General features: G+C 42.0%; 1 protein-coding gene across 2 annotated transcripts in view; it reads right to left on the bottom strand.

Moving 5' to 3' along the window:
- Positions 1–5,240: 5,240 nt before the first annotated feature.
- Positions 5,241–26,357, bottom strand: part of LOC112231076 (signal peptide peptidase-like 3) — a 42,354-nt gene continuing 21,237 nt past the window's right edge. For both annotated transcript variants that reach the window (XM_024397609.2, XM_024397608.2), the window contains exons 10-11: positions 10,467–10,576; positions 5,241–7,863 (exon numbers count right to left, since the gene is read on the bottom strand). In XM_024397609.2, coding sequence (XP_024253377.1) covers positions 7,792–7,863; positions 10,467–10,576 — 182 coding nt within the window. In that variant the 3' untranslated portion in view covers positions 5,241–7,791. The remainder of the gene's footprint in view (positions 7,864–10,466; positions 10,577–26,357) is intronic.

The following is a 26,357-nucleotide window of genomic DNA, read 5'->3' as shown; positions in this document are numbered from 1 at the left end:
GCATCAGATCAGTCTATAAAAGAGAAGAGGTGAAGCTAAAGGAATTGAAAGGTGTTGAAGTATTTGACAAGATACTGACCAATTTTAAGTAACTGTTTATTAGCCTCACTGATTAACTATATTGCTGGTCCGAGAGAGACATGCCATGGACGGCAAATAAGATGTATTGATGGGAACATATTTGTGGAACTGCATTTATGGATTCCTAAGGGGAACCATAAACCCTTCTTTGGGAGAGAAAAGCAGGTCAGAGAATGAGATTAGTATTGAGGGAAAAATGTATCCCAGTTTTAGAATAAGAGAAACTTTCATGTATCATCCCAATAGTATCCAGAATATCCACTGCATACATTCTAAGAAGGATTTATACAATAAAGATTAAGCATCTGTTCTATCCTCTGTTAAATTGTACCAAGGAGTTAGACTAGACGACAACCACCTCTTTAGGCAAGAAGGTTTGTCCAATGAGGGTCTGGCAGTATCTAATCCCTACACTTTAACTATCAACTCAGGAACAGACTCAACAGTGTCTCAGCTTCAACAGAAGCATTGTACCTATAATATATTACTTGCATTGAAATTGGTTTAATAACTCCAATATAAACTTTTAAGCATTGAAAACAAACGTTTGAGTGTTTCTTGTCATCAAATCTCAACGTAAACCAATTTTTTATAAACATTCAAAAAGTTGATTTACTATATCATTTATGTTAGCCTAAATATAATAATTACCATGTGATATCAACATTGTTTATCAAAATGGCTGAAGCTGGAGTTTGTGGCACTAACAAAACAAGATTAGAGCGCTAATGTATTATAATAAAACCAATTCATAATAATTAGGTGGGTGCTTATTCGTCCTATTTCACACATGTACAATTGTATTATATGCATGTGTGAATTGGAAATGTTTTTTGTTGTTGTTGGTATTGGGATATGCAATAAAAACAACCTTGGAAAGTGGGGTGACGGCCAGGGTCTTGTTCATTTGGATTATTATTTCAACTGTCCTTAGTGTTATTGTCCTTATCATTACATTCAAAATACTTAAGGAATCGAATAATATATTTGTATAATTAACTGACTTATAATTAAATTAACTTACTTGTGGCAGAATACCACTGATTTAATAATGTGTTTGTATAGTCTTGTACAGGTTTTCAAGCAAGACATGTTCTGTTCTTCCTGTGCAAAGTGGTAACTTTAAAATGATTTTGTAATAGCAAAGAGCAGACAATGAATCTTACATATTTAGCTCTTCAACATAACTGCATTTGTTATAAATGTATACTGATTTCGTTCATGTGATCCAGAATGAAACGTTTCATTTAAACTCCTTGATGTGATGAGAACATCTTTAGTAAGATGCTTTGAGTACTTTCATTGAAAACAACAATATGCCTCTTTTGATGTAATGTTTAACTCAAAACAAACTTCAAGAGAGACCGAACTCACTTTGGTTTTTTTGGAAGGGCAATTGTATTTGATTGAAAAGGAATATCCTTCCCAAAATAATAGATATGAAATATTTTAAGATAACGAAGTGTTTTCCAAAATGCCACAGGGTTTCTGAGGTGTATTTCCTTACAACTAAACTAAATAATTACCCAAGTGTTTTAATCTTCAAAAGGCAGATCTAGAATAAAACTTGTAATTGATCATTTCTATTTTCAATATTTGGCCAATTTACTGTTCCAACAGATGTTGAAAAACATATTCAAGGTTTAATGTAGACTGTATGGCAAATATTTGCCAAGTGTCTGTCTTAAATGGTTGGTGACATCATGGATAGAAATTCCCTGCTATTTGTGTATTACAAATAGAAGGAATTGGGAATAAAAATCACCTACCCAGTTTTAGTTGTCTTATATCTGTACAGTTCGATACATTGAAATGATATCTTGATGAACTTGACCTATTATGGTAATGGATTTATTAGAAAATAAAGACATCCAAGCCAATAATTTACAGCAGGTCTGGAGAGTGCGAATCCTGAAACATGTTGTGCAATAATCAGCCAGTCCCGTTTCCATGCTTTGATTCTAAACTGTGAGGTCTCATGGGGGCTGAGAGGATCGTTTTAAACATGAGTTATTGTTCCCTATTTTTTTTTTCAAACTCCCTTCCTCAGAAAACGTACCTCCCTTCTCACTCTGCCCTTTAACCTCTCCCAACCCCCATCTACCGTCTCTCTTCAGATTCCCTCTCATCAGGAGAAAGGCAAACAACTGTGATGGATAGTCATTGATAATTTCCCACCAAAAAAGGTTAATGGATTCATGTGTGTGGGGGTGGGGTGTTCCTCATCTTTTTTCACACAGAGCGTAGACCCCACCTCTAGTACTTTGAGTAGACATTCCAGCTGTGTGGGTGGCACTGCCTTTTACAGCATCTCCAACCACCACATTGGAGAGGTTCTGAAGCTCAGCAACACAGAAAACACATACCTCTGTTTCACCAGGCACTTGGGAGTGTTGATTTGTAACGTAGTTATGGTTGAACAGTGAAGTTGGGCGGGAAGCGTTTGGGCAGTGTTAATGTTCAAAAGTTCATAAAACTGACTAATTGACCAAAGGATAGTAGATCATTTGTCAACAGGAGTAACGAGCAATGCGAGTGATTACTTATTGTTTAGTCAATCCCATTGCATTTGTATCAAAGCAGAAGATGGACATTATACAAGTAATTTTAATCAATAGATTGTTAATTTAATTTCTTTTACTGTAATGGTTTGAACAATAAGGAAATGTTTTGTAACATACACCAGATAGGTGCAGTGAAATGTGTTTTACAGGGTCAGCCATAGTAGGACGGCACGCCTTGCTCAAGTGCACATCATTTTGCTCGGGTATGCAAACCAGCGACCTTTCGGTTACTGGCCCAACGCTCTAACCGCTAGGCTACCTGCCACCCCAAATAGAACAGCTCCAAGTTTAAAATCCCTCTACCCTGTTGCCAAAAAAAACAAAAACAATCACCAATGGATTGTTGAAGTCTTGTAAGAATGGTATTATACAAATAAGTAAAAAACAGCCAACACACCCTATAGCTCTTTGGTGTACACCAAGACTGTTTTCCTTCCGCTGGGTAACCGTTTGGAGCAGAGTCCAAAGGATGAAAACTCAACCCCATTAACTGAACTTCAGAGGAATTCTTCACTTTAGATGGGGAATGCACTTAGGGTCAGAGGGCAAAGGGCCAGAAGGGAATCCACCCACGCCCAGGCAGGCTAACCTGATTTAAACAAGCCTGGAATGCCAGGCGTGGAAGGGACGTGAAGAAACCTCTGCCATTTGCATGGGTCACGACCCGCACATGCATGCACACTTTTATAGTAGGCTATACCAGAGTTGCGTACTAACAACCATTGTTGTAGGTTTACTCTTGTACCGGAGTTTGCAAAAGTTATGGTAAAGGCAGACAAGACTAAAATGTAATTACTGAACAATAAACATGCTGTCATTGAGTATAATGTTCATCATTCTGTTTTTGACCATAAGTTAACATGAGTGATGTCATTGTCAAAACATGTCTTCTTGGTAGATTGAAAATAAGGATTTGGCTGAGAACCTTACTCAAGAGTAAATCAGTTCAATCTACTCAGTGGTTGGCTTGTTCTTGGCCTGCACTTGTACCGGTCTTATGTGAAAGGGACCTCTTCACACAGAACCCTACATTCCAATGGTGGGTTGACTTCTTATTTTGGGACACCCAGCTTGGCGAACTGTGTTCCAGATGCCCTGCTACAATCCCCATGGCCCCGGTGGAATCCTGCCACCTCAGGGCCCTGTAACTGGGGAGAAACCATTGGATGCTCTGGCCAATACGTGACGAGGGGCGGACCCTGAAAATTCAACAGCCCGTCTGTCTCTCTTTCTGCCTTGACCTCACTGACCCTTCCCCACCCCCAATGTCCTGGAAGCCCTCTCCCTCCCTGCCCCCTACCACCACATCTCACTCTTTCAGTATGGTCTCTCTCCCTCTCCCACCAGTAGCCTACTCCCTCTACCTCTGTCAAATGGTACAGAATTCTTCACCAAATTCACTAGGTGTGATAGCCTTTGTAGTAACTCTGTCAGAAGTGGGCAGATTGGCTGTGGTTTCAGTAACAAATATTTAGCTTTACATTTCAGCCAGGGGACTGTAATGATAGACGTGTCTTCGGTTAATTCAACCTCAATGTGCACACTGCCCACCACCATCATATTCAGATCTTGGCCAAAATCATTTACAAACAGATTTTCTATAGACAAATTGCAACTTTCCCATTTAGGAAGACAAGTGTAACCGGAACAGTGGTGACTCAGCGGTTTTGCCACCCATCGCAACTCTGGTCCAGTGGCCTTTCACACTGTGCTCGATAAATCCCTTACTCAGCATCTTTGGTGCGACTAGGCAGCCATTTTCCCACAGAAGCTTAAGGCTCCTCCATGCTATAGCTTCCATCAATCCTTTGACATGCAACGGATTCTCTGGTGGACCTAGACTAGAGAATGAAAGAGCAGAAAAGCATCTTTAGAAAATAGAATGATACTCACCAATTCTGTCAGATGATCCACAGGGGTAAAAAAAATAAACATACTGTACCTTACAGCTTCTTAAAAAGGGAAAGCCTTTCAGATCATGGGACACATACAAACCACCTGGTACAACCCATAACACCCATTTCACCATACAGTGCTTTAAAACCAACACATAGCAGATCACATCTGCAGTGTTCAAAGTGAAAATATCAAAATAAAATGTTTTTTTTTTGGGGGGGGTGGGGTTTAGAAATGAAAGGGCCACTGCATCTCAAACTAATGCGCTTGTGGGAGCCCAAGCAAATTTTTTGTGAAGCATATACATAATTTGTTGTAATTCACATGCTGTGTGTATGAGGGAGCTATTCATATCGGGCTTGCGCATGTCTAGATTTTCATTTTTCACTATGCCACAGGTATCTGACTTGGACTGTGTCGCTATCCAGTGGTACATCTTGGAATTACAGCATATCTTTAACATAAGGGCATTTGCTCATATTTTCTCATGAGAACACATTTCAACATCTATTCCTCATACAAAAACATATTATTAATATAAACCACCAGTAACATCACAGCGTATGACTGAATAATCAAACATGATCCCCTTTGCCCAATACAGGAGCTAGTGTGGAAGAAAGTAATCTATCAAAAGGTCTCCAACTTTCTCCCCCTAAGTTAACAGATAAATAAAATAAGAGATGGACACAGGAGCCGTATAGTTAGAATTATGTTTTATTTACAGCAGAATCCTGACTGAATGGAGGGAAAGGGGGAGAGGAACAGGGAGCAGAGAGGGGGTTAAAGGAGACTAAATGTTTTAGATTCAGCTCATTTAGGATTCATGTTTCACTAAACAGCTCTTAAATTTATTCAACTTTTTTTTTAAAAAAATGATAGAATCCATTTCAGCTATAAAGCCCTCTGCTGCAAGGGAGGAAAGAAAAGTATAAGATGGAAAACCTAAAGCTACAGCACTAAGAAAAACAACTCAAACAAGGGGATAAATAGAAAGCCATCTTCCATAAAAAATGAAAACATCTGTATTTTTTTTCTTCTTCAATTATTCATCACTATGATCATCATCAGTTTTCTTTGCCAAGTCCATAAAGAGGCAGAGGGGACAGGAATGGGGTTGTGGTTACATGTCCATTTATGTTCAGGCTGTCCGACAGTGGTCTGTCCCATAGCCAGACAATGTCCATTTAAAGATCAGCTAGAGTGAAATCGGGGCTAAACGAGTGTAAAAAAAAAAAAAAAAAAATTATATAAAAAAATGTTTATCAGCCAGGTGGCCTGTTTAGTCAGAACTGTTCAGTCAGAACTGTTCAGTCCTCCCGACTCCCTGGCCTTTGTCCATGTAACTTTCCTCTCTGCAGCCTTGCTGGCAAAGCTTAGTGCATTGGTTGGGGCCAGCAGTCTGTTGTTGCAGTCTGAGGAATGACACACACTGTACACTTGACATGCAAGGCCAGAGAACAAACATAAAAAACAGGTAAAAAAGAAAACTCAAGACAGGAAGCCAGTAAACTGCATTTTCCATTCAAGTCTCTCTCTTCGTCCGACTGTCTCGCTTTCACAAACACTTTCACACACACACTTTAATTCCAGTATTGTTTAAGCTATGATCTAACTCAGGGTTTCCCAAAGTTCGTCCTGGGGCCCCTCTGGGTGCACATTTTGTTTTTTTGCCCTAGCTCTACAGAGCTGATTCTAATAACCAACTCATCATCAAGCTTTGATTATTTAAAATCAGCTGTGTTGTGCTAGGAAAAAAAAAAATCTAAACATGCACCTGTGGGGTTTGGGGGGGGGGCTGATCTAACTGACAAACACCACAAAACTGTGAGAGGAATGACAATCCAAAAATCGTTGGGATACCCAACCTTTGACAGTAAAAACCTAGCTATGGGTTAGTTTTAACCTCAGGGTCCATTGATTACAATCCTTTATTAAGATAAATCCCTCAGAAGGGCATAGAGATTTCCTCCCTCAAGGTCCATTACAGACTTTATAGAGGTTATTCTAAACGACCAGGCACGCACGCACGCACACACACACACACACACACACACACACCTCCAGGTACAGCCAACGGCAAGTGGAGGGTTAACTTGGTTTTTCCCAATGTCCATTCTGTCACTTGTTGGAGGAAATTTGTTCACAAGTAAACCACTCCTAGCCTTACAGAACCGAGCTGTGGTCCAAGTCAGACCTGCCCAAAAAAACCTGCCCATGTCCCATCAACCCCCAAATGTCACTCCACAAGTTCTCATTGTCAAGGTCTTTTATACCTGTCCTGGATCCAAAACATAATTAAATTGTTCATAATAATGAAATAATACAGTCTCACATACTATGCGCTCTCACTCACACACACACACAGTCACACAACATGATACCCAAATACTTGTGTACACATATATATACAAAGAGAGATGCTTCCCCCCGCAATAGTAGGGACACATTCACAATTTATAATGCATCATTTCTGTATATGCCAAGAATAAAATCTTTTCTAAATAAAATACCTGTATCTGTGATGGGGCAGCGAATGACGGAAGGTGGGAGTTTGTTAGAGAGGGGGAGGATGTTGAGGATAAAGAGGAGAGGTGTTCAGGGGACAGAGGGGGTAGATGGGGGGCAGAGAAACAGATGGAGGGAGCGACTGATGAACCGTTGCTGTTCCTTCTCTCTCTCCGATAGGCTGCTGGTCCTGTGCACGGATGTCATTTTCCTGCCTAGTGGAAGCAGCAGTTCTGCCTACTCTCCTATTCTCCTCCGCAGTTCATTCCAAATCATTCCAGAATAATAACAATAATTGTAATGAAGATGCTAGAAAAAGCCTCAGTCACATCCCACACCCAGTAGTCCATATAGGGGGACGCCTGGCCTTGGAGTCCAGCAGAGTCAGGGAGATACACAGATGAGAGGGGCGGTAGTAAAACAGAAAGACCAAGAGCAAAAGGAGAGAGGGAGAGGCCTGACAAAATGAAATGAGCCATGGTAAGGGAGGTGGGTGAGGGAAGGAAAAGTAGGAAAGAGAGAGGAAAACAGGAAGCAATGAGGAGTTGTGTCTGGCAATGAGGTCCACACACTGGTGTCCATATGTGAGGTCTGCTGCTCAGAGGATGGGTGGAAAGAATGAACTAGTGATGAGGACGAGGCCTCTCTTCAGTGTGCGCTCTCCCTCTCACTCCCTTTCTCTCAGGGCAGGGGGTAGGTGTCCCTGGTCCTGCCCACGCTGGCTGTGTGTTCCCAGGGTGCATCATACCTCCAGGAAGCGGGAGCTGCTGGCCTTCGTGTGGAAAGGCTCTGACCACATACGCCGCAGGTCTCCCTGTAGGACACACCACAGGGTTAGCTTCCCTGTTAGTACTGGTCTCTCATTTAGTATCACACCACTCCTATCCTCACCCAGAGATATTACCCAGAGGCCCACTAACAGTGGTGCGACAAACGTGTTAGACCCACTGGCATGGAGGATTCCTTACCACATCATATTTGGCAGGGCAAACCAATTTTAGTGATTTCTAGTGTAACATTTTTGGACTCATTAAGCAGTTTTTACCTGATCAAGTACAATACCATTGGAAATTAATGTTGAAAGTTGAATTTATATTCCTAACACTTAAGTGGAAAATTATGCTGTCGCTGTTTCCTGTTGAGAAGACATTTTGATAAATAGCCCAATGTCAAAACAAAGTTTCAAAGTGTCCAAATCAATAACCAATATGCAGAAAGTCCGGTAATGTGTATATATATATATTTAAACGAGCACCATGTAAACGGCAGACGCACCAAAATCCCTGTCATGGTAATAAATTCACTGATATCGTTTATGGGGGACCAAAGGAAATAAAGTTATATATGGTTAGTGAGCAACCTGCAGAAGACAGCCAGCTACATTTGGAGGGATGAATTTTGATTTGGGGGTCGCCAAAGCGGATAGAGAAACGCAACCCTTATTTGCTGATCCCTCATATTGACATCACATTGAAATCAATTGTGAGAGAGGGGAAGATGAGGTTGCACGTCCTGTTCAAACTAAGGAAAACAAAGTTGTGATCAGAGATCGGGGGGGGGGTTGCAGGAAGATTAGTAGGCGAACAGTCTCTAGTAAAGAGAGGTCAAGTGGATTGCCTGCCTTGTGAGTGGGGACTGGGAAAGTGTGAGGTCAAAAGAGGCACGTGGAAAGAAAGAGTTGGAAAAATTAGTTGAATGCCGATTTCGGGAGGTTGAAGTCACCCAGTACGAAGAGCAATGAGCCATCGTCAGGAAATTAGCTCATCAAGTTATCAAGCTCATTGAGGAACTCGCCAAGGGCACCTGGTTGGCGATAGATTACAATGTTAAGCTTGAGTGGACAAGTGACAGTGATGGCATATAATTCAAATGAGGAGCTACAGGTGACTGAGGGTGAAAAGAGAATCTCCACTTGAGTAGCCCTGTGCCACCACCGCGACGACCAGATGCTCTCCGACTATGATAGAAAACGTTGTCAGATCAAGAGAGCAGCTGGAGTAGCAGTTTTCTCAGGGGTGATCCATGGGACTAGGGACTGAAGGGCAGCAAAGGCTGAGATGAACTCAACGTTATTGACCGCCGATTGGCAGTTCCAAACTCTGCCAGAGACCAGGAATTCCACATGGGTTGTGTGCGCGTACACTAAATTACAAGGGTTGCAGCCAAGGGTGGAAGCCTTAGAGCGAACTGGAAAATAAAACACAGTTGCCAAAGCTACAAAAAAGCTAAATGAGATCTGAAAATAACTAGGTAAGATACCCAACAGAGAAAGTGGTGTGGAACCTTCCTCTGTTTTCTTTCCTCAAATAACTCGGCAGAACAGTCTTTGTTTCAGAGAAGTTCTTAGTTTTGACGATGAGATCGCAGCAGACACTGATTACCAAAAGAAGAGGAACGCCAACCCGCTAACTGTAACAACACTTTTCTTGTTAATGACTTGCATGGATATCAGGGTGAAATCAATAGAACCGGGAGCAAACATTTGGGGTGTAGCTCGGTTTAAAATAACTATTCAAAGGCCACATGGAAACTTGGAATAACCTATACATGGTTGGTTAGATGAGAACTTGTAGAAGGCTCATTTCTATATATTGGAATGGTGGATTGTTTAGATTTTGGTAGGCTGCCATCCCGAAAAAGGGAGCGGAACACTTTTTCTGTTAGTTAACTTAAACGAACCATGACACAGCATAAGATATCAACAGTCACAATTGCATTAACTCCGTTTCAGCCCAAGCCCGGCACGTGTGAATAAAATCAATGGTTCAAAACCAAATCTGTTTTAAGCAATCAATCTTGTCATTGTGATGACTATAAACTTTTAAACTAACATCACCAATCTGAGGTAAAAAGGATGTGAAATGCCACTATATTCTATGGGGTGAAAATGCAAACTTGGGTAAGATAGTAACAAATTGTCGACATTAGGGAAATTTGAGCAATATAAAATATGGCAAAATAATTCTAGATGTCAATTTACGATGATAGTAGATGTTGCCCACTTACAAAATACTGCAACAATGACATCACTCATTTAACCATTTAGATTTTAAAAATGCTCTGTCTGCATAACCGGGCGCTCTGTGGCATCCCTAATAATACCCTCTACATCCACTTGTGTCCTCATCCATTACCTCTGGGTCCCTGGCCTGGTATCCCATCTGCCTAGATCCTGGATTACTCCTCTAGGCCTCCTCTACCACTTAACACTGCTTCTATCGATTCATCTCAGTCCCGTCTCCCTCCCTCTGGGTCAGCATTCAGTCAAAACACATTTACACAAAACACTTGAGTCATATAAAATGATTCCCCAGCAGTCCTGCCATTTTGACTGATCTCTTAACCTACTTATGACTGACTCCATATCTTCCAGCCCATCACACCCCTCTCCCCCTTATCAAGCCTCCCAATATGTACCTTCAGGTAGGCCATGGTGAGTAGAGGCAGCAGGGTGAAGGGCACCAGGTAGAGCAGGGCAGGCTGAGCCGCACGGTGGATCCTGGAGGCCACAGTGGCAGTCAGCAGGCCTGGAGGGAACAGAGACAGGTCAGAAACACTCCAGTCAAACTTCCAGGGGTTAAAGTGCAAAAAAAAGAAAAAGAGTTAACCTCCCCTTTAATGTAAGAAAGTCATGACCATTACACTTTTAGGGAAAGAGGATCATTTGTACATGTATTAAACTGCGAGTTTGGCCAATTCCAGTCACCAAAAAATTTATATTGAAGGACTGAGAAGCTCAGTCCTGGTGACTGGTGACCTCTTAAAAGCCCAGCAGCTATCATTAAATCTGACTGTGCTGGCTAAGGTGGAGTCATTTTCCACTGACCTATCCGCACAAATAGCTATTCTCGCCACGAGGTCAACATAAGGATCGACTCCGTTAACGAAGACCTGGTGAGACATGACACCCATCTGAATAGCCTGGAAGATGGCGCAAATACTTACTCCAACATAGTGGTGACACTGAAAGAACAAGTCACCCGGCTATCATCAGATGTCGTCTAACTCACTTCCAAGATTGAGGACCCCGAGAGCAGAGCGCCAGGGGAACGGTCGCATTTTCGGCTGGGAGAGGGACTCGAGACCGTAGACGGAATGCGACCTACCCTGTCCATAGCTAAACTGCTACAGGAAATTCTAGGCCTCGATTATGCCCCCACCCTTGACCGTGCGCACAGAAGCATACAGTCCACACCGAAGAATGGGGAACCGCCCAGACCCATAGTAGTTAAATTCCACTACCTTCAGGAGACGTTTTCTGTAAGGCAGCGCGAGCGGCTCCCATCACGCACTACAGACAGAATGTTGGCATTTACCCGGACTACACGGCGGCAGTCACAAAGAAGAGGTCAGCCTTCAACGAGGTGAGGGGGCTCCTACACCGCTGCCTGGACACCAAGTTCGGCATTCTTTACTAGCTGTCCTGAAGATCACTACTCCCTCCGGCAAGCAGAAGACATTCTTAGACCCAACCAAGGCCAAAGAATACATTGTTACACACCAACACCCACAGGAGGACAGGCAGCATAATACTAACTAACAACTAGTTTGTCTCCTCCAAAGTCATTTCAGATACTATACTCATGGCAGATATATTACAGTGATGGGGAAATTGTTTAGCACATGTTATTCTGGCTAACCTCTATGGTCCTAATTGGGATGCTCAATTTCTCTGACCTCAACGCAACTTTTCCCGACCTTAACTCTCATCATTTGAAATTGGGCGGAGACTTCAATTGTGTATTGCATCCAAGTCGAGACAGATCCAGACCGAAGCCCAACAATGTAATTTCAAAATCAGGTACAGTAATCAACTCATTTCTAGAATCCTATAATTTGTCAGATCCATGGAGGAGGAGCAATCACACTGCTAAACAGTCATCCTTTTTCCCTCTCCAGTCCACCCCTCATACTCTAGGATTGACTTTTCCTGCTAGACAATATAATTCTTCCTTTTGTAACTAATAGTCAATATCACAGCATTGTCATCTCAGACCATAGCCCTGTTCAGCTAGATATCCGCTTTCCAGACAGTACTGTGTCACAATGCGCGTGGGGACTTGACCCACTACTACTATCCTGTAGTGCCTTAAAAAAAAATACATATCAACTCACATAGATGTCTTTTTACAGATCAACTGCACCCCTGACGTGTCTCACTCTACTGTGTGGGAGTCGTTAAAAGCCTATCTAAGGGGCCAAATTATTTCATACACAGTGTATGGCACCAAACGCTTATCAGAGCGATCTCAATTCATTCTAGATGTGGACAACAGATGCCTCTTCTCTGACTCCTGAACTCTACAAAGAGAGACTGCTACATCAAATCGGAATTTGACCATCTTTCCACCAAACAAACGGAGCAGCTTCTGTTTAAGTCGAGACAAAAATTTGATGAACACAGAGAGAAAGCTGGCAAGTTGTTCTCACCAGCTTCAACAATCCGCTGCTAGCAGCACCATAACTGAAATCTGTATTGCAACAGATTTAACTTCTACCAATCCCAAAGAAATAAATAATCAATTGAAGCAATTCTATTCTGCCCTTTACTCGTCAGAGGCTCTTCATGACATCTCGTACGCATGCATTTCTAGACAGACAATCTGGACATCCCCTGTCGCAATTCAGATGAACAAACCAACATGGATGCCTCAATAAGTGATGAAGCTACTATGGCAATCCAGTCCATTCAGAGCAGTAAAACCCCTGGGCCTGATGGCTTCCCTATTGCATTTTATAAAACATTCTCCTCTAAATTATCCCCTATCCTCAGCTCAATGTACAATGAAATCCTTTCTAGTCAGAAACTGCCACAGACACTCACCCAGGTGACCATTTCAGTTTTGCTTATTAAAAAAGACAAGAATCCCCTAGACTATGGCTCATACCGCCCTATAAGCCTTTTGTGCTGCGATTATAAATTCTCACTAAAGGTCCTCTCGCGCCGTTTAGAGACGAATGCATAATATAATTAACTCGGACCAAACCGGATTTATCTCAGGTAAGCAATCTTTCTATAATATGAGCTGAGCTGGCTATTAAATGTTCTTTATTCTGCCCACTCAACACTACAGCCAGAGTTGTCATCTCGCTTGATGTTGAAAAGGCTTTCGACCGGGTTGAGTGGGAATATCTATTTACAGTACTAGAGAGATTTGGGTTTGGCCCATCATTCCTTTCCTCAATTAAGATTTTGTACTCATCCCCAGTGGCTTCTGTCCACACCAACAATGTTACATCCAGCTACTTCCCTCTCCACAGGAGGACCACACAGGGTTGCTGTTTATTCCCTTTCCTATTTGATATGGCTATTGGCCTCTTGCTATCGCCCTCTCTCTTTGACATGTTACAAGGTTTTGGGACATTCTCTGGTTATAAGTTAAACCTAACAAAAAGCGTGATCCTCCCCATTAATCAGTTAGCAGAAGAATTGGGTATGCCAATTTCCCATTTAAGGTGGAGCATCAGGTCTTTACTTATTGGGGGATAAAGGTCACACGCTCATTTAACCTCTCTGCGCACCGAACCCGTTAGCGGGATGAAATTCAACAACATACGGTGATCGCTACATAAATAGTCATATTAAACATTCATGAAAATACAAGTGTCTCACATGTTTTGAAAGCCTAGAATCTTGCTAATCCAACTGTGTTGTCAGATTTAAAAAGGATTTACTGTGAAAGAATACGATGCGATTATCTGAGGATAGAGCCCTATAAAAAACAACTATTTAACCAGCACAGGCGTAACAAAATCAAACTGCAATAAAATAAAGTTTACCTTTGACGATCTTCCTCTGTTTGCAATCCCAATGCTCATTGTTACACAATGAATGGTCTTTTGTTTGATAAAATCCATTTATATAGCTTAACACAAAACATTTTGTGTCGTGAATTCCGTCTCATTCCATTTTCAACGACACATTCAATGTAAATACACACACTAAACGTGACTTTTCCAGTCATGTTTGGTTTCATTGTAATCAACTGGTTTGTTTGTAACACAACTAAACCTGATGGGTCATTTCGCGGGACGTATTGACTGAAAGAAACCGATTTGAAGATGACAAGTAATGACATCGTTGTGCACCAATGATATGACGGCTGTTTCGTTGATTGACTGTATTTTAACTGTTACTGTAATTAAATTATGCCAATGTGCTTTCATCAATTGAAAGCCCTTAATCTATTTTATGAGAATTTCTAAGATTTCTTGTTTGCATAAAATAGACACAGACCAGTCTTTCAATAATAGGTAATAGAATTTATTCTGGGAGCGCGCTTCCACTTAATCACGTGCAGCAGTTTATATACAGATCATGACGTCATTTCATTACTTTAACAGAATCCCCTCCTCTAGACCGGGACAAAGTAAGGTGAAAAGTTCATTCTAACTTACTAATACACTCCCAGATAACTTTTGACCCCTCAACATTATCGATCACCACTGAACTGACAGTTTTAATTAACAGAAAACCTAGGAATGCACTCACTGCCTTATCTAAAAACCCCAGAGCTAAGTTTCTGTAGGGTCAACCATAGGCTAACGACCTTATCTGTTTTCACAGTCCACAACCCATTCGTTTCTTCCTAGTTGGAATGGTGTTCATTAACTTTTATTACTCCTTGTCCGTGTCTCACAATCCCACCTTATAAACTAACTCATATAGTTAATCAGATATAATAAAACAGAGTTACAGTTACATTTAAAATTATTTGTGCACCAATGATATGACGGCTGTTTCGTTGACTGACTGTATTTTAACCCAATGACCACTGATAGTCTTGAAATCTAGCTGGTAGATAGCCAATGAGCTGAGGTAAACGGCAATATGTAATGTTTGTGTGTTGGAAGACCAACCCATGTAGTAAGCTCCGGCGTAAAGAGGGTCATTCGCCATTGAAGATTCATACCGGAAGGAGCCACGCATGTTACGCACAGCATTGTTTTGGTAAAGCGCATCTTCAGCTGTTTATATATCAAATCAGTATGGCGACTAAGTCAGGGAAAGCTAAATCTAAGTCTAGATATACAGATGTACACACAATTTTAGAAGAAATTGATTGGGAAAGTGAGACAGATTGTTGGAGGACGATTAATTTAGCGATTCCCAAATGGAGGAATATTTTTTGAACGGAGAGGACATCGTTTTGGACTGGTAAGTTCTTCTCATGCTAATGCCGTTGTTTGAAATTAATAGCAAAAACATTATTTGTGATTTTTTTTTTTTTGTAGCAGCAATATATAAAAATGCAATGTAATGAAATGTGAGATGCGTGTCTGCCGCCCCACCCCCACATGAAATAGCCTATTTGAGGCTGTTGAGGGGAGGGCAGGCCCACAACAATGGCCAAAGTGAAATTGAGACTGTAGATCTAGCAGATCTATAATAATATATTCAACCGTATGTTCCCTGTACACTCGCACTCTATCTATCTATCATAGATATATATATATATATATATCTGTTGATACAGGGCTCATATGTGAAACTATTCTAACTGAAAATTTTCTTTCACAGTGACACTGACTCCGAATGGGAGCCCCCAGTGCCAAGGTGTCCATCCCCCACTGAAGCTGGTTCATCCAGCTCCTGCCACAAGTGGTGTTCATCTGCCCAAATGTATTTCTGCAGGCATGGATGTGCCTCAGGGCCAAAAGGGCACAGCATGGAGGCGTTGCTGTGTTCTTTGCAAAATGAAGTCCCCCATCACCTGCACCACATGCTTGGTGACCCTCTGCTTTACAGCAGAAAGATACTGCTATGGCACCTGGCATCAGCAGCACAATATTGTATAGAGGACCGAGGGTCTTCCAAATATTGAAAATGTTATTTTGTAAATGTATATATACTTTTCTTTTTATATACTTTTTTTTTTGGGGGGTGTGTGTTTAGAATACCATTTTGGTATTTATATAGTTATTCCATTCAAAATGTATAACTTCACCAATTTGGCAACATTTGGGCTACTTGTGTGGGACACCTGGGTGACTTCATGATAAATGTCATGTAGCACACTCATTTTGGAAGTGATCATTCTGAAAAGTTGCACAAGTACCGTTGCCCTCATGTTTTTCACCGAAATTGTCCCCATCATCCTGAATGTTTGTTTTGTCTTGTTCATTTTAAAGATATACAACAATAAAAATGAAAAAACATATGGTTTTTTCATTGTATTATCTAAACCAGATCTATTGTGTTATATTGTCCTACATTCAATTCACATTTACAAACTTCAGAGTGTTTTCTTTCAAATGAAACCAAGAATATGCATATCCTTGGTCCTGGGCTACAGGCAGTTAGATTTGGGTATGTCTTCAGGTGGAAATTGAAAAAAGTAGGGGCGTAGCTGTAAGAGGTTAAAGGCTCTGTTTAAACATAACTTCAAAACACTCCTGGAGCGCACTAAGCAGGATTTCATAAGATGGTAGTCTCTTCCATTTCATTAACATGTCGCATTAATTCTGTTAAAATGACTACTACCTAGGTTTTTGTAATTATTCCAGATTCATATTTTTCTGACAAAGTTGATGTTCAAACACCTAGACAGCTACATTTCCTTCTTCATTTGGAATAAGTCAAATATAAAATATACTCAAATGTTGACCAAGTCCTTGAGATGCCGCCTGAGTCCAGCAACTGTGGGACATGTTTTGGTCATGCCAATCTAATCTTTGAGTGGCATCTGGGACCCCATTTGAGGCACTCTCACATGTGTAATACAACTGTTAGCCCCAACCTGGTCACTGCCATTTTTGGGGTACTTCCCCCAGACCAGAGTGCTACAATGCATCAGACATATGCGATACAACTTGCCTCGCTGCTAGCTCGCCGCCTTGTCCTCTTTCACTGGAAGTCTGCAAAGCCGCCCTCCTTTAAGCAGTGGGTTAAGGAGGTGATCTCTGCCTCTGGAGAAGGTTAGGTACATTGTGCTTGGGTCCCGACCAAAGTTAGACTTAACCTGGGTCCCCATTAATACAACACGTGGAGAGCCTGTCTTTCCCTTAGTGTAACTTGCATAGTTTGATAAGCAGTCATGTCTGTTCTACTGGCCATTTGCGCTCCCCCCCATTGTTTTTGTTTCCATTACTGTTTGTTTCAGGTTCTTTCTTTCTTATTTAACATACTTTTATAGATGCCTTGGTGGGTGGTTTGGAGGGAGGGGATGAATGGGAGAATGAGGGGTTGTACTGTTTTTGTTATATCTGAAAATGTATTAAAAATATATATATATTTAAGAATATTTTAACATATTGGACCATGCATAAAGCCCACTGTTTCCCAACCCTGGTCCCCGAGCACCCCCAACATTACACATTTGTAATGTAACCCTGGACAAGCACGTCTGAACTTGTAAACCAATCATCAGGCCCTCAGTGAGCTGAATGAGGCATAGTCTATTGTCAGATGTGCTATTAGCAATAAGCATCCTCACCTGCAGCCCAACCGATGAAGCATAGTGGCTACAAAATGTTACATAGGCTGAAACACGGGGTTTGTCAATCCTGAAAGGTATTATTTTTAATAATTATTATTCTATCATAGATATACATAATTACCCATTATTGGTATGTTTTTATTACAAAGCATGGCATTGCCCTTTTAAGACTCCATTGTCCCCTTTCAGCAGTGTTACGTAGTGATGGGCTTTCCGAGTCTTTTCTGTGAGACGGACCATTTGGCTCCATTCATCTAAAAAAAGAGCCGTACACTTGGCTCCCAAACAGCTCTTTATTCAGTAATGCTTAGAAAATTGACCTAAAACCATTAAGAAAAAAATTGTATATCTAATTTAAAGCCTTGAATATTGCCTAACACATGTCAGATTATGAAATGTGAGTTCAAATACATTATTACCTGACCAGATTAGATGGCCTGCAAAAACCCCACAAAAATAAAGTATGGACTGAAGAAAAGTGCGTGGACTAGAATGAGGCGCTCTCCTCACTATATTGCTCCTGCACTGAGGAATTACCATCTTCAGAGAACACTTTCATAATTATTCTGTAGATAAATCGACGTCTGGAGCCCAAAAAGCAATAGAAATAGCATGCAAATCAAGGAGCCAAATGAACGGCTCTTTCACATATGCAATTCGGTTCCCAACATTCCCCAAAAAGAGCTACTCCAGTCATGGCCAAAAGTTTAGAATGACGCAAATATTAATTTCCACAAAGTTTGCTGCTTCAGTGTCTTTAGATATTTTTGTCAGATGTTACTATGGAATACTGAAGTATAATTACAAGCATTTAAGTGTCAAAGGCTTTTGACAATTGCATGAAGTTGATGCAAAGAGTCAATATTTGCAGTGTTGACCCTTCTTTTTCAAGACCTCTGCAATCCACCCTGGCATGCTGTCAATTAACTTCTGGGCCACATCCTGACTGATGGCAGCCCATTATTGCATAATCAATACATGTAGTTTGTCAGAATTTGTGGGTTTTTGTTTGTTCACCCGCCTCGAGGATTGGCCACAAGTTCACAAATGGGATTAAGGTCTGGGGAGTATCCTGGCCAGGGACCCAAAATATTGATGTTTTGTTCCGAGTCACTTAGTTATCACTTTTGCCTTATGGCAAGGTGCTCCATCATGCTGGAAAAGGCATTGTTCGTCACCAAACTGTTCCTGGATGTGTTGGTACCATTCTTTATTCATGACTGTGTTCCTAGGCAAAATTGAGAGTGAGCCCACTCCCTTGGCTGAGAAGCAACCCCACACATGAATGGTCTCAGGATGCTTCACTGTTGGCATGAAACAGGACTGATGGTTGCGCTCACCTTGTCTTCTCCGGACAAGCTTTTTTCCGGATGCCCCAAACAATCGGAAAGGGAATTCAGAGAAAATGACTTTACCCCAGTCCTCAGCAGCCCAATCACTGTACCTTTTGCAGAATATCAGTCTGTCCCTGATGTTTTTCCTGTAGAGAAGTGGCTTCTTTGCTACCCTTCTTGACACCAAGCCATCCTCCAAAAGTCTTTGCCTCACTGTGCGTGCAGATGCACTCACACCTGCCTGCTGCCATTCCTGAACAAGCACCGTACAGGTGGTGCCCCGATCCCGCAGCTGAATCAATGTTAGGAGAAGGTCCTGGCACTTGCTGGACTTTCTTTGGCGCCCTGAAGCCTTCTTCACAACAATTGAACTGCTCTCCTTGAAGTTCTTGATGATCTGATAAATGGTTGATTTAGGTGCAATCTCACTGGCAGCAATATCCTTGCCTGTGAAGCCCTTTTTGTGCAAAGCAATGATGGCGGCACATGTTTCCTTGCAGGTAACCATGGTTGACAGAGGAAGAACAATGATTCCAAATACCACCCTCCTTTTGAAGCTTCCAGTCTGTTATTCAAACTCAATCAGCATGACAGAGTGATCGCCAGCCTTACCTCGTCAACACTCAAACCTGTGTTAACGAGAGAATCAATGACATGTCAGCTGGTCCTTTTGTGGCAGTGCTGAAATGCAGTGAAAATGTTTTTGGGGGATTCAGGTCATTTGCATGGCAAAGAGGGACTTTGCAATTAATTGCAATTCATCTGATCACTTCATAACATTCTGGAGTATATGCAAATTGCCATCATACAAACTGAGGCAGCAGACTGAAAATTAATGTCATTCTCAAAACATTTGGCCACGACTGTACTGTTGTGCAGCTGCACCGAAATCATGCTTTAAACACCGGTTGTAACTGAATTTGTAAAATGATGCCACTTTGAAGGACTAATTAAGAAAGTGGTAGCAATGGAAAACTGTCCCCCCCTATTTTTTTTTATTTACTAAAAGCCAAAACAGTGTTCCAAAGTATTTTTGCATTAAAAATTGATGTGCATTGACTGCTTGTAAGAAAACATGTTACGCTCCCTATGACTCTTGCAACTTGAATGCATCTTAAAAGGAATATTTATCTGGCATGGAACACACAAGGCAACTAGGTAAATAGTTAAACTATTCTATGGGGTTTCCTGATTTTGTTCTAATAACATTACATGGCGAAAATATGAGCACTGGAAAGTTGCATCCATACCTGAATGTTAAAGTATAGGCTTTGAATGACTGACAGCAGCTACAACAGGCTACACACCACTGTTTGAGTTGAGCTCTGCAATTGTGAGCATGATAAGACTTTTTAATTCTCTTCATCTGAACATCGCCGTGTCAGCAACAATAATGCATGTCAATTCAGTGCACACAGCTTAACAGAGAAAATACTATTTGAGAATACATTTAATTGCCATTATAAAGTCGGTGGTTTAAGCCCTGAATGCTGATTGGCTGAAAACATTTATTTTTACTGCTCTAATTATGTGGGTAACCACATAACGCACATCGGGTGTTTGTGGTATATTTCTAAGGGCTGTATCCTTAGCCATGGTATATTGGCCATATACCACAACCCCTTGGGCCTTATTGCTTAAATATACACTGCAAGTACAAAACATTAGGAACACTTTCCTAATATTGAGATGCACCACTTTTGCCTTCGGAACAGCCTCAAAATCGTCAGGGTATGGACTCTACAAGTGTCGAAGGCGTTCCACAGGGATGCTGGCCCATCTTGACTCCAATGCTTCCCACAGTTGTGTCAAATTGGCTGGTAGAGGATCTCTACGCTGAATAGTTTATTCTCTCTCATCCCACAGATGCTCAATTGGATTAAGATTGGTGACTGGGCAGGCCACTGCAGTAAAACTGAATTCACTGTCATGTTTGTGGAACCATTCCTGGACAATCCTAGAGTTGTGTCAGAGCATTATCCTCCTGAAAAAAATATATTTGCAGATGGATACACTGATGCCATAAAATGCACCTGATTCACAATGATGTTCCGATATCCTGTGGCATTCAAACATTTCTCCACTTTTAACAAGGGGCCCAATGTGTGCCATGAAAACACACCATGACGGATACGTGTGGTTCTTTATACCATACAAACTATCACAGATTACAAAGGGAATACCAGCCGCGAGCTGCCCAGTGACGGGAGCCTATCAGACAAGCTAAATGCCTTATGCTTGCATCAAGGCAAGCAACACCGAACTATGCATGAGAGCACCATCTGTTCCAGATGACTGAGTGGCCACGCTCTCCATAGCCAATGCGAGTAAGCCATTTAAGCAGGTTAACATTCACAAGGCTGCAGGGCCAGATGGACTACTAGGACTCAGAGCATTCGTTGACCAGCTGGTAAGTGTCTTCACTGACATTGTCAAGCTCTTCCTGACCCAGTCTGTAATAACTACATGTTTCAAAGAGTCCACCATAGTCCCTGGCCCAAGAATGCCAAGGAAACACACTACCGCCCCATAGCACTCACATCTGTACCCATGAAATGCTTTGAAAGGCTGGTCACTCCACAATGCCCTTTCCCACCTGGACAAAAGGAACACCTACGTTAGAATGCTGTTCATTGACTACAGCTCTGCGTTCAACACCATAGTGCCCTCTAAGTTCATCACTAAGCTAAGGACCCTGGGACTAAACACCTCCCTCTAGAACTGGATATTGGACTTCCTGATGTGTCGCCCCCAGGTGGTGAGGGTAGGCACATCTGCCACACTGACCCTCAACAGGGGGGCCCCTCAGGAGTGCGTGCTTAGTCCCCACGACTCCAACATTATTACGTTTGCCAACTACACGACAGTGGTAGGCCTGATCACAGACGAGATTGACCTCCTCCCTATAGGCTGACACCCGGCAGTGTGGTGCCAGGACAACATCAACCTCTTCGTCAATGTGAGCAAGACAAAGGAGCTGATAATGGACTACAGGAAAGGGCGACTACGCCCCCATACACAGTCAGGGCTGTAGAGAGCGGGTCGAGAGCTTCAACTTCCTTGATGTCCACATCACTAAGGAACTATCATGGACCAAACACACCAAAACAGTTAAGAGAGCACGACAACGCCTATTCCCTCCTAAGGAGGCTGAAAAGATTTGGCATGGGAACTCACACTCAAAAAGTTATACATCTTTACCATCAAGAGCATCCTGACCTCTTGCATCACCACTTGGTATAGGAACTGCTCAGCTAGGCGCTACAGAGGGTAGTGTACGGCCCAGTACATCACTGGGGCTGAGCTTCCTGCCATCCAGGACCTCTATACCAGGCAGTGTCAGAGGAAGGCCCTAAAAATAGTCAAAGACGCCAGCCACCCAAGTCATATACTGGTGTCCCTGCTACTGCAAGGCAAGCGGTACCAGAGAGCCAAGTCTGGGACAAAGACTCCTTAACAGCTTCTACCCCCAAGCCAGCCATAAGACTGCTGAACAGTTCATCAAATGGCTACAGACTATTTGCATTGACCCTGTTATTTTAGCACAGGCTTTGATTTACGCTCATTGGACTCTAACCACACACACACTACAGACACTAACACACATGCATATTGACCACAAACATGCTGCTGCTACTCTATTATCTATGCATCGTCCCTTTACGTTGACTTGTTACCAGTACCTCATATATAGCCTTGTTATTTTACTGTGGTAAACCAGTTCTGTTAGTTTATTTAGCAAATTTGTAATTTATTTTTTTGGTTGGTTAAGGGCTCGTAAGTAAGCATTTCACGGTAAGGTAAGGTTCAGCTGTTGTATACAGCACATGTGACTAATTTAACTTGACACCTCCAACATGAAACAGCAGGAACCTGGATTCATCAGACCAGTTAAATGTTTTTCCGTTGGGTGGTGGACCATTCTTGATACACACGTGAGACAGTTGAGCGTGAAAAATCCAGCAGCGTTGCAGTTCTTGACACACTGAAACCTGTGCGCCTGGCAGCTACCACCATACCCCGTTCAAAGGCACTTAATTATTTTGTCTTGCCCATTCACCCTCTGAATGTCACACACAATCCATATCTCAAGGCTTAAAAATCCTTCTTTAGCCAGTCTCCTTCCTTTAATCTAAACTGATTGAAGTTGACATCAATAAGTGATCATGGATTCACCTGGTTGGTCTATGTCATGGAAAGAGCGTGTGTTCCTAGTGTTTTGTACACTCAGTATATTTCATAGAACAGACATGCTTCTAGTAGTAGTATTAAGCTGTAATCTCTAAACCAGTGGTTGTGTTACATCAGGGCAGCACAACCATGTGGCTGGAGAGCTACTGTCTTGTAGGTTCTAGCACGCCTGATTCTAATAATTAACTGGTTGATGAGCTGAATCAGGTTAGTTACTACTAGGGCTGGGGGATATGGCCTAAATCTCATAATATTTTTCACATTTCACTGTATGACGTTATTTGACGTTTTGAATAATAAAAAGTTGTAAATACGCTTAAGTACTAAATATAAGTAATCCAGGACCCTAGGGTGGCAACTAAACTGACAAGTCATTTCAATGGGGCTCTCTCTATTCTGATTTAACGGTATAACACAATCTAACTTCACAATCTAACAGATATATTGGCACGACAGCCATATTGCAGCTCTATCCCAAAGCCCTTGCTTGGAAGTATACTTCACCAGACCGCTTAGAACCTTGCCCTCAGCTAGGCCAAGGTGGTGAATCATGGCAGTGATGACACCATAGGCCTTGTGGATCTCTGCAAGACAGGATGCTTTTGCTAGCATACTTGGGGTCCAACATGTACGCTGCGGAGTGTATGGGCTTCAGGCAGAAGTCTTCACACTTTTTGATGTATTTCAGAACTGCAGTTTCCTCTGCTTGGAGCAACAGTGAAGTGGGCAGGGCAATACGGATTTCTTCTCTTACATCTGCAAGCAGAGTCTGAACATCAGACAGGATGGCATTGTCTCCCTCAATCCATGCAATGGCTACTGCTATTTTTCAGGAGTTCCAGGCTGCTTTACCTCTCTCTCCCAAAATACATCATCCAGGAGGATCCTCTTGATGGGGCTGTCCATATCAGCAGACTGATTAGCCATTTCTTGGAGACTTCTTCGCCTCCAGGAGACTGTTAAACATGATGACAACACCACCCCAATGGGTGTTGCTGGGCAGCTTCAATGTGGTGCTCTTATTCTTCTCACTTTGCTTGGTGAGGTAGATTGCTACTACAACTTGATGACCCTTCACATTCCTAACCATTTCCTTGGCTCTCTTGTAGAGTGTATCCATTGTTTTCAGTGCCATGTCGTCATTGAGGAGCAGATTCAATGCATGAGCAGCACAGCCAATGGGTGTGATGTGAGAATAGGACTCCACTTTAGACCAAGCAGCCTTCATGTTCGCAGCATTGTCTGTCACCAGTGCAAATACTTTCTGTGGTTCAAGGTCATTGATGACTGCCTTCAGCTCATCTGCAATGTAGAGACCGGTGTGTCTGTGGCCCCTGGTGTCTGTGCTCTTGTAGAATAGTGGTTGAGGGGTGGAGATGTAGTTAATTATTCCTTGCCCACTAACATTTGACCACCCATCAGAGATGATTGCAATACAGTCTGATTTCTCTATTATTTGCTTGACCTTCATTTGAACTCTGCATCCAGCAAATTAGTAGATAAAGCATGTGTGGTTGGAGGGGTGTATGCTGGGCAATGAACATTCAGAAATCTCTTCCAATACATATTGCCTGGGAGCATCAGAGGTGAACCAGTTGTATACACAACTCGAGCAAGACATTCATTAGCAATTCTCTGATTACGTTCCTCCATTGAGTAAAAAAAAAAAAAAAAAATTTGATTCCAGGAGGACCATGAGCTGTTGCTATCGATAAGGTGTCCGATTCATCATTTTCACCTCAAATAGAGGTAGAGGGCCTTTTGTCAGTTGCTGCTTGTTGTGAGCGCTGAGGGAACTTTATGCACTTGGCCAGATAATTCTGCATCTTAGTTGCATTCTTGACATATGATTTGGCACTGTATTTGCAAATGTACACAGCTTTTCCTTCTACATTAGCTGCAGTGAAATGTCCACACATTTGATAGTGCCCATGGCATTTTCTTGCAAAGTTTAGGGGAAAATTAGTTTAAAAAAACAAATACAATTCCATGTACAGATAAATAATTACACAGTTAGATTAAACAACTCCTTTGTAAGATAAATGTTTTAAAATTAAACATGTATGGAAATAGGTGAATTCACACTCAGTTAGCAGGCTCAAGCAAGCTAAAAACCCACATGGTAGCAGAAACTAACTAGCAGAAAAGGTAGAAATGATTTAAAACACACTTTGCTGTAGGCTGCTATTTACTAGGTAAAAAAAAGTGTGTCATAACATATATTCACCCCACCCAGTATTGTAATCAATACTTACCAGAAAGTACAGTGGGGCAAAAAAGTATTTAGTCAGCAAAACAAATGTGCAAGTTCTCCCACTTAAAAAGATGAGGCCTGTAATTTTCATCATAGGTGCACTTCAAAGGTCCACAGACAAAATGAGAATTTTTTTCTCTCCAGAAAATCACATTGTAGGATTTTTAATGAATTTATTTGCAAATTATGGTGGAAAATAAGTATTTGGTCACCTACAAACAAGCAAGATTTCTGTCTCTCACAGACCTTTAACTTCTTTAAGAGGCTCCTCTGTCCTCCACTCGTTACCTGTATTAATGGCACCTGTTTGAACTTGTTATCAGTATAAAAGACACCTGTCCACAACCTCAAACAGTCACACTCCAAACTCCACTATGGCCAAGACCAAAGAGCTGTCAAAGGACACCAGAAACAAAATTGTAGACCTGCACCAGGCTGGGAAGACTGAATCTGCAATAGATAAGCAGCTTGGTTTGAAGAAATCAACTGTGGGAGCAATTATTAGGAAATGGAAGACATACAAGACCACTGATAATCTCCCTCGATCTGGGGCTCCACGCAAGAGCTCACCCGTGGGGTCAAAATGATCACAAGAACGGTGAGCAAAAATCCCAGAACCACACGGGGAGGGGGGGGACCTAGTGAATGACTTGCAGAGAGCTGGGACCAAAGTAACAAAGCCTACCATCAGTAACACACTACGCCACCAGGGACTCAAATCCTGCAGTGCCAGACGTGTCCCCCTGCTTAAGCCAGTACATGTCCAGGCCCGTCTGAAGTTTGCTAGAGAGCATTTGGATGATCATGAAGAAGATTGGGAGAATTTCATCTGACCATATGACACCAAAATAGAACTTTTTGGTAAAAACTCAACTCGTCATGTATGGAGGACAAAGAATGCTGAGTTGCATCCAAAGAACACCATACCTACTGTGAAGCATGGGGGTGGAAACATCATGCTTTGGGGCTGTTTTTCTGCAAAGGGACCAGGACGACTGATCCGTGTAAAGGAAAGAATGAATGGGGCCATGTATCGTGAGATTTTGAGTGAAAACCTCCTTCCATCAGCAAGGGCATTGAAGATGAAACG

Source organism: Oncorhynchus tshawytscha, linkage group LG33 (assembly GCF_018296145.1).
Source record: "Oncorhynchus tshawytscha isolate Ot180627B linkage group LG33, Otsh_v2.0, whole genome shotgun sequence".
In the NCBI taxonomy this organism is placed as follows: domain Eukaryota; kingdom Metazoa; phylum Chordata; class Actinopteri; order Salmoniformes; family Salmonidae; genus Oncorhynchus; species Oncorhynchus tshawytscha.
The sequence above is the reverse complement of the archived record's forward strand: the minus strand, read 5'-3'. Positions and strand labels throughout refer to the sequence as shown.